The 12,293-nt window shown below is 35.4% G+C and overlaps 1 protein-coding gene across 2 annotated transcripts; it reads right to left on the bottom strand.

The window, feature by feature from the left end:
* Positions 1–925: 925 nt before the first annotated feature.
* Sf3b3 (splicing factor 3b subunit 3) lies at positions 926–11,282 on the bottom strand. Of its 2 annotated transcripts, XM_088237615.1 has the most exons (19): positions 11,166–11,282; positions 10,610–10,878; positions 9,154–9,324; positions 8,778–8,972; positions 8,274–8,602; positions 7,992–8,137; positions 7,385–7,542; positions 7,018–7,194; positions 5,475–5,782; positions 4,900–5,055; positions 4,507–4,691; positions 4,260–4,426; positions 3,820–4,024; positions 3,430–3,566; positions 2,950–3,164; positions 2,296–2,597; positions 2,008–2,153; positions 1,540–1,814; positions 926–1,228 (listed from the first exon to the last, which is right to left on the bottom strand). In XM_088237615.1, the coding sequence occupies exons 2-19, from the start codon at positions 10,833–10,835 to the stop codon at positions 1,088–1,090; spliced, it is 3,639 nt and encodes a 1,212-aa protein (XP_088093741.1). In that variant the 5' UTR covers positions 10,836–10,878; positions 11,166–11,282; the 3' UTR covers positions 926–1,087. The 2 variants fall into 2 exon arrangements, with proteins under 2 accessions (XP_088093741.1, XP_088093742.1); XM_088237616.1 differs by lacking the exons at positions 7,018–7,194; positions 7,385–7,542; positions 7,992–8,137; ... (3 more) ...; positions 10,610–10,878; positions 11,166–11,282 and adding an exon at positions 6,035–6,072.
* Between the last annotated feature and the right edge of the window lie 1,011 nt (positions 11,283–12,293).

Raw genomic sequence — 12,293 nt, 5'->3', positions numbered from 1 at the left:
CAATATTTGTGGGAAGAGATGATGGATGAAGTGCTAAAAAAAGTACGCATTCTCTATTTGTTCCATCAGTCATTAAAGGAACAAGAAAAACATATTATTATGGTGAGTTTAGGTCATTTTAAACTAACTGGCGGCAAACGATTATAATATGCGGACACAAGGTACAAAAATTTAAGACATGGAAGTTGGGCAATACAATATGGTTTAATATTAGACGACTGTAAGCGATCACTCAATTCATTACCCCACAGGGAGGTTTATCAAGGATAGGTGTAAGAAACAGGTTGTAGTCCTGTGGTTAAAAAGACTGGATCGTGAGGTCAGAGTTTCGAACCCCACTCTGCCCCCTATTTTCCAACACGTTATAAATGACTAAAAGAAAATAGTCCCAAATTTTTCGTAATGCAAGTAATTCTTTCAAAAAATAAATTATTAAAATGGATCATTAAGTCTAGGGATTTACAGGGCTTATGACCCTTGAATTAGCTGGTCATAGTAATCTCTCATTGTGTCATCCACTACTATCTATGCTTGGACATCCATACATCTTTAATTATGAATTACCCCATCTACTGATTTCTGAGAAGCAAAAGAGCGGAAACCTTTATGAAAGCGTGTAAGGCAGAAATTATTTCACACCTGATTTTTAAAAAATTATTTTTATCAATTCCAGTTCTTATTGGGAAAACTACTTGATTGGATTGTCAATAACTAAATTATATTTTAAACAGGGGAAACTTTTAAAGGCTAACAAGGAAATCAGTTCTTTTTCATCCTTCCCTATAAAACAATGGTATTATAAATTATATCCAAAAATTATCATATTTGCAATAATGATTCATATTCTGTACAGAAAATGTGTTCTTCAGGCAAATTATTATTATTTTGGCAGGTATGTTGGGCATTATAAATAAGACAAAAATTACAAAATATTCATTTATTTTATCTAAAAATTAATATCACAATGTCAAGTTTTGTGTTTTAAATGAGGTGAAAAGTAAATGACAAAGACATTAATAAGAAGCACAAAATGAGGTGATGCATTAATACTACAATATTATTTACAAATACATTAGTCTTAAGTCTATTAGAAAGCGTATCTAGTTCTTATATCTTCTAATTTCTTGGAAACTTCTGCTGGAGTTCTCTCCAGATCACCAGCTATAGCCTTCTGCTTCCCAATATCTAAAGAGTTGAATTGCTCGCATAAATCTCCATCTATCACATTCTGGAAAAAATAAAAAAAACACATTATGATCGCTGCTAGTGGTCAAACAATTTTTTTATTACTCAAAATAAAAATGTAACTTTCCAAAACTATGTAACATCATACAAATGATGTTTCAACTCTCAGGAAAATCGTATCAGAGATCCCTTAATATCATAATTCGTCAGAACGACAAGTTAGATAAGGAGATACATCTGACATTAATCTACCACGAGTTTAACGCTAATGCGATCAGAAGAAACGCATTTGCTGACTACCCTGTGGAAAGTATTCAACATTTATTTAGTAACTCTATAATTAAGTATTTGTACCTTAACAGGGTAATAGTAACTTCGGAAGGAAAGATGATCTCTCCCACACAGGGGCTGGTTCTCACTCCTCATGTGCATCTCGAGATGTTGGAAGAAGTCGTGATCCTCTCGTGAAGTGAAGGGAAGGAGGACTCCCAGAGCCCCACTGAGAGTAGAGTAGAGTAACGCTTCTGATCCACCGGGGATCAGAGTGGCTTTCTGTAACCATGTGACAGTTTCTCCGATGTGAAACACACTACTAGTTTCAGTCTTCTGAGAGGCGCCATTTAATAAACCTGTAATTTTTTTAATTAGTTTAAATGGCGTAGAACAGAATAAAACTTTGAATGAAAAAGGGAGGAGTATAATCATCAGAAACAATTCAAATCACGACATATCATTAGTCTAGCATGTTGAAAGTTGGATCATCATTAACGAAACCGGAATTATTATTTTGAGAATTTCAGAATGCATTACACAAATACTAACCTCTATCCCACAGAGCTTTATTTCCTGTAGGGTCTTCATCAACGTCATCTGATACAGCCGGTGGTAAGCGAAGAACAGCGACATTTCCAAATTTGTCCGCTGTTGCTACAGTGTCATAGTCCAGAACACAAGTATTAGTAACCCATCTGGAAAATAAGGCATTGTTTATTAAATAAGTGTAAAATAAGATGTGTTTCAAGTAACAAAAAACAGAAAATGAATTGCTTCAGTTCATAGTGGTTAATGGCCGTTATTACAATATAAATTTTAAAAGTTAGGATTACAAACCTGGGATGAGTATCATCTGCAAAAATTATGAGCTGGTTTTCCCTCTTCTTATATCTCACGCAGAAGACACTTTCTTGTATGTCCGACACGTAGACTCGTTGACCCATGGCCTGTATATTGATGATGATGTTTGGTACATGACGATTCTCACACTTGCGTAGCAACTTGCGTCGTCCCACTTCATAAAGCCGTAGTGTTCGGCCCACACCAGCCAGGACTCTGTTCCCGAAGGCACATAATGCTCCTACTGGCCCATCTACTAATGTGCGGTGAAGAAGTTCTAAAGTTCCAGAACTAGATATCTGAAAACAGAATTTAAGATCAATTATTAGAAAAGAATAAAGGTCTATTGAATTGCTATTATAATTTATTGTGTAACAGACGAGAATTAAGATGATTGATCATTTTAAAGGTCAAAACTAGGTTCTGAGATTAATTTATAAAATAATATTTCTTAGGTTTTTATGAATTACGTTAAAAATGAATGCTTTAATATGTGGTAGTGGAGAATGAATAAAAAAAAATTCTTAAAATTTTTGTTTTTTATTGGCGTAAAACGATTAACTGCCATTTTGTCGCATGCTTTATACTGTTTTTTTTTTCTTAATACAGTTTGTTTCAGAATGTTTTATAAAAACTCCAGACTGTGCTCACCTTATAAACATCCAGAAAACCTTGTCCGCAAGCTTTGGGCGAGAGGTGCATGTCTATATGTCCACCCACCACGATGTGCGAGGAGGGTAACTCTCCCCGCGGACCCCAGCGTACCAGGCACAGGGAGGACACTCCGTGGTTCTGGAGCATAGGTATCTTCTGCAAGGTGTTTCCCGCTCCCACATCCACAATGCGAACTTGAGACGCCCACATACCTGTATAAAAAAAAAAGAAATTAATAAAAAATAAACATGAAATAAAATAAACTAAAATCATGAAATAAACCCACAATTTATACATATTAAAATAAAAAAACATTTTGGTTAAATTTGTTGACTATTACAATTGTCTTCATAAGATTGCTCATGCAGACTTGCTGGTAAAGACTTTCAATCTACGAGATCCTTTAGCACCATTACTACCATTGTTTGATGTATCAGTGACTCTAGGCTCGACCCTAATATGCAAGTATCAACATACCCGCTCCAGCTTTTGGTGAAGAAAACACATTCTCGGGGAGGACATCTTGGACAAATGCATCAGCCATTTCATTCGCTAATTGAATCTCTTCTGGACTAGTACCCGCTGCTTCTCTCATCTCTTGCGCCATTTGTAGTCTAAAAACAAAAACTGGATTTATATCACATTTATTACCATTGTTTTATGTTACTAATGAGCAAATGTAAGTCAGAACTGCAGGGGTATCATCATTGGACAATCAATTTTCGTGTGAAGGTTGTCATCATTTTAAACATATTTATAATAGTCATTACCAAAATTCTAAGGTCCGAGAAAAAACTTTTGAATTTCACATATACAGAACTAAAAACATATATATTTGTGGTTGACCACTTGTGAGAGTAAGCATACCTCCGTTGTTTTTTTGTTTCCTCGGTGTATGCATTGTGTTCAGTTTCTCCGACAATAATATGATTGTTTTCAGGATTTATCACAAATCTCCTTGGAGTATAATCCAGTGGAATTGAGATTTGATTGAATACCGCACCCAGCTTCTCCAGAGCCAAAATCCTTAAAGTGTTAGTAGATATTGCGACAATGCCCTCCATACATTGTTCTGAAAATTAAATAAAAATATTGCATTGTCTACACAAAACTGAGGAAATAGGAAGAAACAAAATATTTGACAAAAAAAAATGTCTCCCTTTCTGGTATCTGGGATAAGATAAGCCTAAATCAGCGTAAGTTAGGGACGTTTACTCTACGAGTACCTTTAGCACCAATAATACCTTTATTTGACAAATTAGTGACTCTAGGCTCGCCAAAGTTATAATGATTAAATCACGACTTACCAGAACTGAATCCCGAAGCATATTCCAGGCATTCATAGGACAGTGGAGTGAGGTGGAAACGATTCTGATGATAGTAGCTCAACCATGTTCGAGAAGACATTGCCAAGACAGCCTCGTTTCCTTGCATCGTGATACGAAAGAGTTTTACTGGTCTAGATCCAAGATACCTAAACAAAAAGTTGAATAAAGCATCTATACAATACAAATAACAATACAAATTCGCCAGTTTTAAACAATGATAACATACCTAGTACGGGTATCGGCCAAGTCTCCCGAGATTGGATCCAGAGTAGTACGTAGAAGGACACCATTAGAGAGTCCAATGTTGAGATGTAGGGCTGGTTTGGATCCAGATTCCAGGGGTTGTTCTACTATACACAGGGACTCTGCGCCCGCGGGGAGTGCTTGCATAGAGCGAGGAGATAAACAATCCTGCAAGTATGACAAACACAGGGTGAGATTTGTAAAATAAACATGCATATTTAACATTTCAGCACTATTTTGTAAATTTGCATCAGATATATTTGAATAACGCTTTGATTGGGTTTGTAATCAATTTTTTTCAGTGGTGTCCTTTTCTCATCATAACAAGAATTCACAATAATTATTATAGGGCATGCGAAGGATGGGGGATGCTTACCGATGGATCGAGTGATATAATCCTAACAGTGTTGTCATTTAGCCCGACGGCCAAGAACCAAGCCCTCTGTTCTCCGGGATTAACTGAGCCAAGTGCCATACACGATACTTCGGATGTGAGCTTCTTACGTTCCGTGTATTCATTCAATTGGCCGGTCTGCAAACATCATTAATCATGTATTAAAACTTTACACAAAAAATATTAAGTATAACCATCACCGCATATGCAATATCACAGCCAAAGTCATCCAGTCATGCTATTTGGGGGTAAATATATTCAAACATTGCTAGTAGAAACCAAAAGTCAGATTGACCTATATGTAATAAAAAAAAACATAATTTTACTGAACAGAAAAAAAGTTTTAATCTCTGCAGTGATGGATTGCCATCGACGATACATAAAAACATAGATGTTTTGTTTCTTCATACAGAATGTCTCATTATAAGCACAGACTTAAAATCAATAATTTAGAGGAAAATCAATTTGGGAGTCGTTAGAAACACAAGCTGTCATTTTGAGACTACTCAGTGGCTAGTAACTCGCCTAATAATATGCACAGTGTTGAGAGTACTTACAGGATCCATCTCAAAGTAGACTAATTCTCCTCCAGTCAGAGCGATGACCACCTGCCTTTGATTAACGGCGCACTTGACGATGGTCTTCTTGCCGGGAGCTTTCCATTCGTTAACTCTCTTGTCGGCTCGAATGTGGCGGATCCCATCAGGGTACACTTGGACAAGGGCATCGTTCCCCAGGGCATGACAACTCAAGGTGGGAGTGGTACCGAGAAACCCGCTGTCGGTCACTTCTTCTACAGTTTCACCAATAGACAGGACAAGAGTGGCATTCACGAAAGACACTATGATGTAAGCGTCATATTCCTCTGGAAACATAAATGCGGAATATTGCAAATAAAGTGAAATAAAATTTCTACATGGCTGAGTATTACTTACTAGTATTATGAGTACTACTCGCACATACATACAGGTCTCTCTAAAGTCTTCATTCATTCGTCACTTCACCTAACTTAAGAACAAATCTTTTGATTTGTGATTCATACAGCTAGTGGACCATCTCACTAGGCAGACTAGACATGAATCTTGCAGAGTAGTCATCCGTGATAGTTGGAACTCACCTATTCAGTTCAGCCAGCAGGATTGGTGACGGCCAATTCTGAAAATAAAAACCACTGGTGTTTGATTTTATATCCAACGACCAGGGTTTCATTAATATTTTGATTTGGAAACCTAACATCCCTATAACATAAGAAATCTGAATCCATGCCATTTATATATTTAAATACCAGCTAGCGCTACATTGAATTAAAAGAAAAACTAATTTCCGACTTTACTTCAAAATTAACATTAGATATTATAAAAACTATTAAATAGTGGATAATGTTGATAAAAAATGATACAAGTATGTTGAAATGTTTGTAGACAGGCTGGATTTCACTTCCTGGGTATCTAAATTTATTGCAACAGGGGGAAAACATTTTTGAGAATGAACTATGAAAGTCCAGGCATTTACAAGGATTACAAACTGTCTAGCTGGTTGGTTAAGTGACCACATTGCACACTGTGTAACATTTTCCATTATGCATGTTTAATCATATACATTTCCTCTACTCAAGAAAGGTTTCAGCTCTTTTACTTCACAAACGACGAAGTCGACAGATGGAAAAAATGAGGAAGTTTAAATACGGGCATAATGGCAAATGTTACAGTATATGGGGTGGTCACTTAAATCAGCTAATGACAGGTCATATGCATGTAAATGCCTAGACTTCGATATTCCCTTTTAATGATTTTTTTGTTACAATAAATTTAGATCATTTTAATTTTTAATTGTTTTACATAATCCAACATAGAGAAAAATAAGGAAGAAATTATTGTATGTAAAGTAATACATTTGTAAATCCTCCAATAAATTAATTATAAATACTATTTGTATAAAACAACAAGCAAGTTATCAAAACATACAACAAATGGTTGCCAATCTAAAACACCTCTGTTTTACAAACCCTGATACTCTTTTTCCATTAATGTAAAACTAAGTGGATATACTGGCTTTTATAGAGAAAAAACCAAACACAAAAGGTTGTTAGGTAATACTGACCATCTTTGTTCCGCTTGACAGTCCACACAGCATTGGGGTTGCCAGGGAGTTCCGAGACGGCCATCTCCGTCACCTCCAGACCATGGCGAAGGATGCGTAGGGAGGAACGCGCTCCGCGACCACAGGTCAAGTACACCTGAGGAGTATCCTCGCCGTACAAGTCCGCTACTTGACATGCTGAAATTTGTTTAGACCGTCAATACAATATAGAATACATGAAATTCAATTAAATTTTATTTGCTAACATTCCATTCATTGAGGTCAAAATAATCACTGTCAGTCAGCAACACGGACCAAAGTTTAATCATTAAGCTGTTTTTCAGAGAAAACAAGTATTTCTATATTACTTTTTTTTTTAAATATTTACCTAATATGGGAGAAAGCGAATCCATTTCGTCAACAAGGACCAAATTCCTTAGAGGACGTGGTGCAAAGAAGAAAGTATCACCTTCTTCCAGTGGCATGGCAGAACTAAATTCAGGTTCGTCATCTTCATCACCAAGGTGGGCAATTTGGTACAGATAACTAAAAATAAAAAGAGAAACCGTTAGGAGAGTCCATATTCTAAAAATTGTTTTAAAATAAAGGCATAATAATTTTCAATGTATTTCTCACATCAGTGTGTATTAATCTCATTGAATTAAGATTTACCTTGGTTCAGAGAAAAGTTTATATGGCACTTGTACAAATGTACTTGCATCAAATGACCATTTAATAATCATATGATGTTCTCACGTGCCACACAAAAAAAGGACACTGAATCATTCAAAATTCAGAACTGATTAAAATTTTTAAAAAACTAAGAATAAATAAATAGTTATTCAAGTTGATTAATTTAATTCAATTTAAGATAATGCATTCATTTACAAAGAAAACAATCAAATTATTTTATTTTATATAAATAGCTGTTGGAAATAAAACCCCATTATTTCATTAAAATATGGTAAAATTAAAAATGTAAGAAATTTACTTACTGGTTACCAAATTCAGATGCCACATATAAGAAACCAGTCTTCAGAACACACATGGCTGAGGCTACGGGTACAGTATCAAAGTATTTCAATTTTATTTCGGTAACAACATCTTCATCAGTTTCAATGGTGACTTTGAAAATATCACCCTAAAAAAAAAATTTTTTTTTAAATTAACATTTAAATAAGGGAAATTGATTAAAGAGATATCAACACCATTCAGTAAGGTCATGAAGATCACTGTATAATCATTATGGTGCATAAACAGTTAAGAATCTTCATTACCTGTTCAGTTTGCGCCAAAAAGAAAAACATAGATTTAGTCTTGTGGGTAGCGGAGCATACAAATATCATTCCTCTTTCGGGGTCATCCAGATCATTTCTCCTTCGAGGAATCGGGCAGCGGATATCGTGTTGATCTCCGAGATTCTTGTACGTGAGATAATTCTCCGAGCAGACGAGGACGCCTGATGGGCCATCATTGCCACCGGGAACGGTAACGAGGAAGTTAGCGTGCTCCTCGAGAGGTTCGGAGTACTTGCGGACGACGTGGTTCAAGCCAAGATCCAACTCGTAAAATGTGAGAGTTTGTTGGGTTTTGTGGGCGGCTTCACCTGATAAAATGAAATTCCGCATTAATATAATAATTTGAGAACAGATTAAGCGAGGTTATTTTAAAGATGCATTCAGGGAGGTCAATAAAAATCACTGTCAGTCAGCAACACGGACCATGGGTATAATCATTATGCTGTTGTAATATAAAACAGTACAATAATTTAGAGTAAATACCTGTGGTATCGCTGTCAGCTTCTTCGTGATCTATTTCTAGACAGGCAAACATGGGATTTTCAAATCCAACATCCACCCCAACCATGTGATAAACCAAAGTGTTGGATTTGTGCGCTTCTAGAGGTGAAGATATTGTAAGACGCGCCTCGGCATCTCTGTTGAGAATGTACACTAGCTTTTGTTTTTCAATGGCTCCTGCGGAGAAAAAAGGGATCTATTAAAAAGGGAAACATGCCCGTACAATCATATAATAAAAAAAAATCATTATCAGAAGTGTAAAAGATTGTTCGTCAAGATATTTCAGTTGAAACACGGAACACTAGAAGCATCATCTAGGAAAATAAAATACAGATTAAAAAATTGACATGTTACACACCTATCATGACCGCTCTTCCTTTAGGATCAATAGCGAGATATTGTCCGGGAACAATTCTTCTGCACCCCGACTTTCCAAATGTCTCCTGATGAACTTTCTCTAATATATTTTTAGCTGGAATGTACTCCAAGATAACAATCCTTCCGGCGTCGGATCCAACCACAATGTAATCTGGAGACAAATAAAGGATTTGTAAATTTGCGAGCACAAATAAGACAACATATTAGTACTAACAGAGATAATTGTGCCATACAAGTTCAATCCAGCTATGCACCCTGCATATCCAGAGGCGACGAGTTGACAGCATAATTTTTGCACTAGAGTTTCAGCGTCTGTGCTCTCGGACACGATAGACGCATTGCGAAAGTGCAACCACAATAAAAATAAATTGTTTATTTATTAAAATCTATTATATCCAGCATTGTTAAATGTATAGATTTAAGCAGAATGTCCTAGTTATTTATATCACAAACATATTATAACACTCGGGACATCTCAATGATGAAGTTCAGTGTCTTTTTAAAAATGTTTTATTTGTTAATAGATTATCAAACTAAGCCAAACTGCATTTATCATTAACGCTATGATTTTTTTGAAGTTTTTGTCAGCCATGCTGATTGGTGAGTTTGCTTCTCGGAATCCAGGGCCCCGATTACAGTGGAAAGTTAACTCTTCAATTTTATCTACAAAGTAAAATTAAGCTTTCTGTATGGAAAGCAGAATATGCAAACATTTTTTTCTTCCCAACATGTTCAATTATAGGTTACCAGCGAAGATACTTTAAACGTAAATGCAAATATTCTCGTATTCGTACTCAAACATCGGTTTTATACAGTTAGAGGCAGTCAAAGATATCTCTGTTAACTTCCCATTGTTATCGGGGCCCAGAAATCTCTCATCTCTATAGTTGGTTTATTCGGCAAAACTTGCGACATAATTTAAAATAGTTCATTTTTATTCCTTTTTTTCATACATTTTTGAGAAATTTCTGAACTGAGAAAAATGCTCCAATTTTTACTACATGCAAGAAAAAATATATTTAATATCCCTTAGAATAGCGGTGCGAAACTGTAAGAGCGAAGTGATACTTTGGAAAAAACTTAAGACCCACTTGCTCTCTAAACATTTGAATAAATCCTTAGCATGTGATGACAAAGTACATTGTTTTTCTTAAATTACAAATTTAAAATTAAATTTATTTCTTTATATAATCACTTTGTAATGCGCCCTTAAGGTTATTACTTAAGGTTAAGGCCCTTAAGGTTAGGTTAATATTACAAAAATGGCGCTATATAAGCTATCCATACTAATGATAATAGAGCTGAATTTCCTTATTATTTACGATTACCGGATAAAACTTTTGGATTGAACTCTTCAGAACGTTAACTCTTCAGATAAGCAGAAATAGGAAAGATGAGCATGCCACGCCACATGATCTTAGGTTTTGGAACTATACCTTTGGTCGCGCCGGTAAGTCTGAAGGCCATAAGAGACCTCACAATCCCAAATATCTCGACAGTCATCAAAGTATGCACTTTTCCAGTATTGGGGTCAGGCCTAATGAGTTCCAAGACCTTACCCCTGGAAATGAGAATTTCCTGGGTTTTGGTACCGGAGAAGTTCCCGTGGACGGCATGGGTGATGGCCGTCGCACGTTGCAGAGTGAGGTTATATAAATACATCGTGGATAATATTTAACCACGTGCGGAAATTCAACCGTTCATCCTGAAAACAAAATGGGGTGTCAAGAAATGGAGGAAGCCGGAGCTGGAATACAAGATGAGAAAACAACATTTGTTGAGAGAACATTTCCAAGGAACATAGTATGATAAGTATGAACCTAATGATGCGAATCTCTCTATAATATGGCACTATTTTACGACCATTAAACAGCAAACGACTGAAGACTGGAGATACGTAGTGCCTCGTTGAAAATATAAATATTCAAAACGAACTCACTAAATCAAGGATCTACAATATAGATATAAGACAATAGAGATATTTAAACTTACCTACGATGATTTTTCAAGAAGGATTAAATAAATAACGGAGGATTACTGGACTACAGGAACCGGCGTCGGCGATCAGCGAAGCTATCGACCGGAAACAGTTAAAGTCGGAAGCCCAATGCGCCTCCATGTCAGCGAATCAAATGATCGCTTTACTGCGCAGGCGCTGTTATAAAACGTCTCTAATAAACGGACATTTTGCGAACTAAAGCTCTGTTTTATGCCATCTATATGTCAGTAGTATAACAAAATTTCAACAAAACTCGTTCATTAATTTTACACTGAAGAATGTATTTTTATTTTTAAAATAGATGAGAAAAGTGTACCGTATTTATAAAAGTAAATTGTGTTAGGTTTCAAATACTAATGTTTCTGAAAAAACAAAATGTTTATCTTTCATTTATTTGTTTTATTTTTACTTTCCTTATTTTTGTTATCTATTAACCACCTATTTATTATTTAAACCATTTTAACTGTCAATTGTATTAGGTTAATTTTAACGAAAATTGATAAGTATTGCTTTTGTAACTAATAATAATTTGTTGATTTCCCGGACACATCTTAACAGCATTTAGCCTACATTCAACCATGATCAAATTTAAGTTTATTCCTAATAAAATGCTTGTTTCGTCCACTAATAAAAATCTTAAAAAAATATACCTACTTATCTAAACAATGAAAAAAACCTGAGAATATTTGAGAGCACAGTCAACCTTGGATTCTGTTGTTAGATGTTATGGTCATAGTAAAAAGAACACCTGAGAATCTTCAATTCCTCAATACTATTATGCTTTTTTGTCAAAGGTAGTTCGTGAGTGAATTTGTTAGGCGTTTTTTCTCTACTAATGCGGTTTTCTTGGAATTCCTATTTGGGACCGTTGCACAATCACCAGATTTTTGTAAGAAAATAGTATAACATTAAAGCCTTTCAACGAACACTTCTTTTGATACAATACTTCAAGCGTTATTTTTTATGTACATCTCAAGAGAGAGAAATACGTTTTCATATCCTGGACCAGCTAGTTTAATTAACAATATTTTGAAAAGAATAATAAAATCTGAATGATGATGAGGAAAATCTTTCAAACATCAATAAATGTTGCAGCTATATAACTTCACAAAAAATCAACA

This window comes from Micrasema longulum, unplaced genomic scaffold, assembly GCF_059751315.1.
Source record: "Micrasema longulum isolate JH-2025_06_02 unplaced genomic scaffold, ASM5975131v1 h1tg001758l, whole genome shotgun sequence".
In the NCBI taxonomy this organism is placed as follows: domain Eukaryota; kingdom Metazoa; phylum Arthropoda; class Insecta; order Trichoptera; family Brachycentridae; genus Micrasema; species Micrasema longulum.
This window is presented reverse-complemented; position numbering and strand designations above follow the sequence as displayed.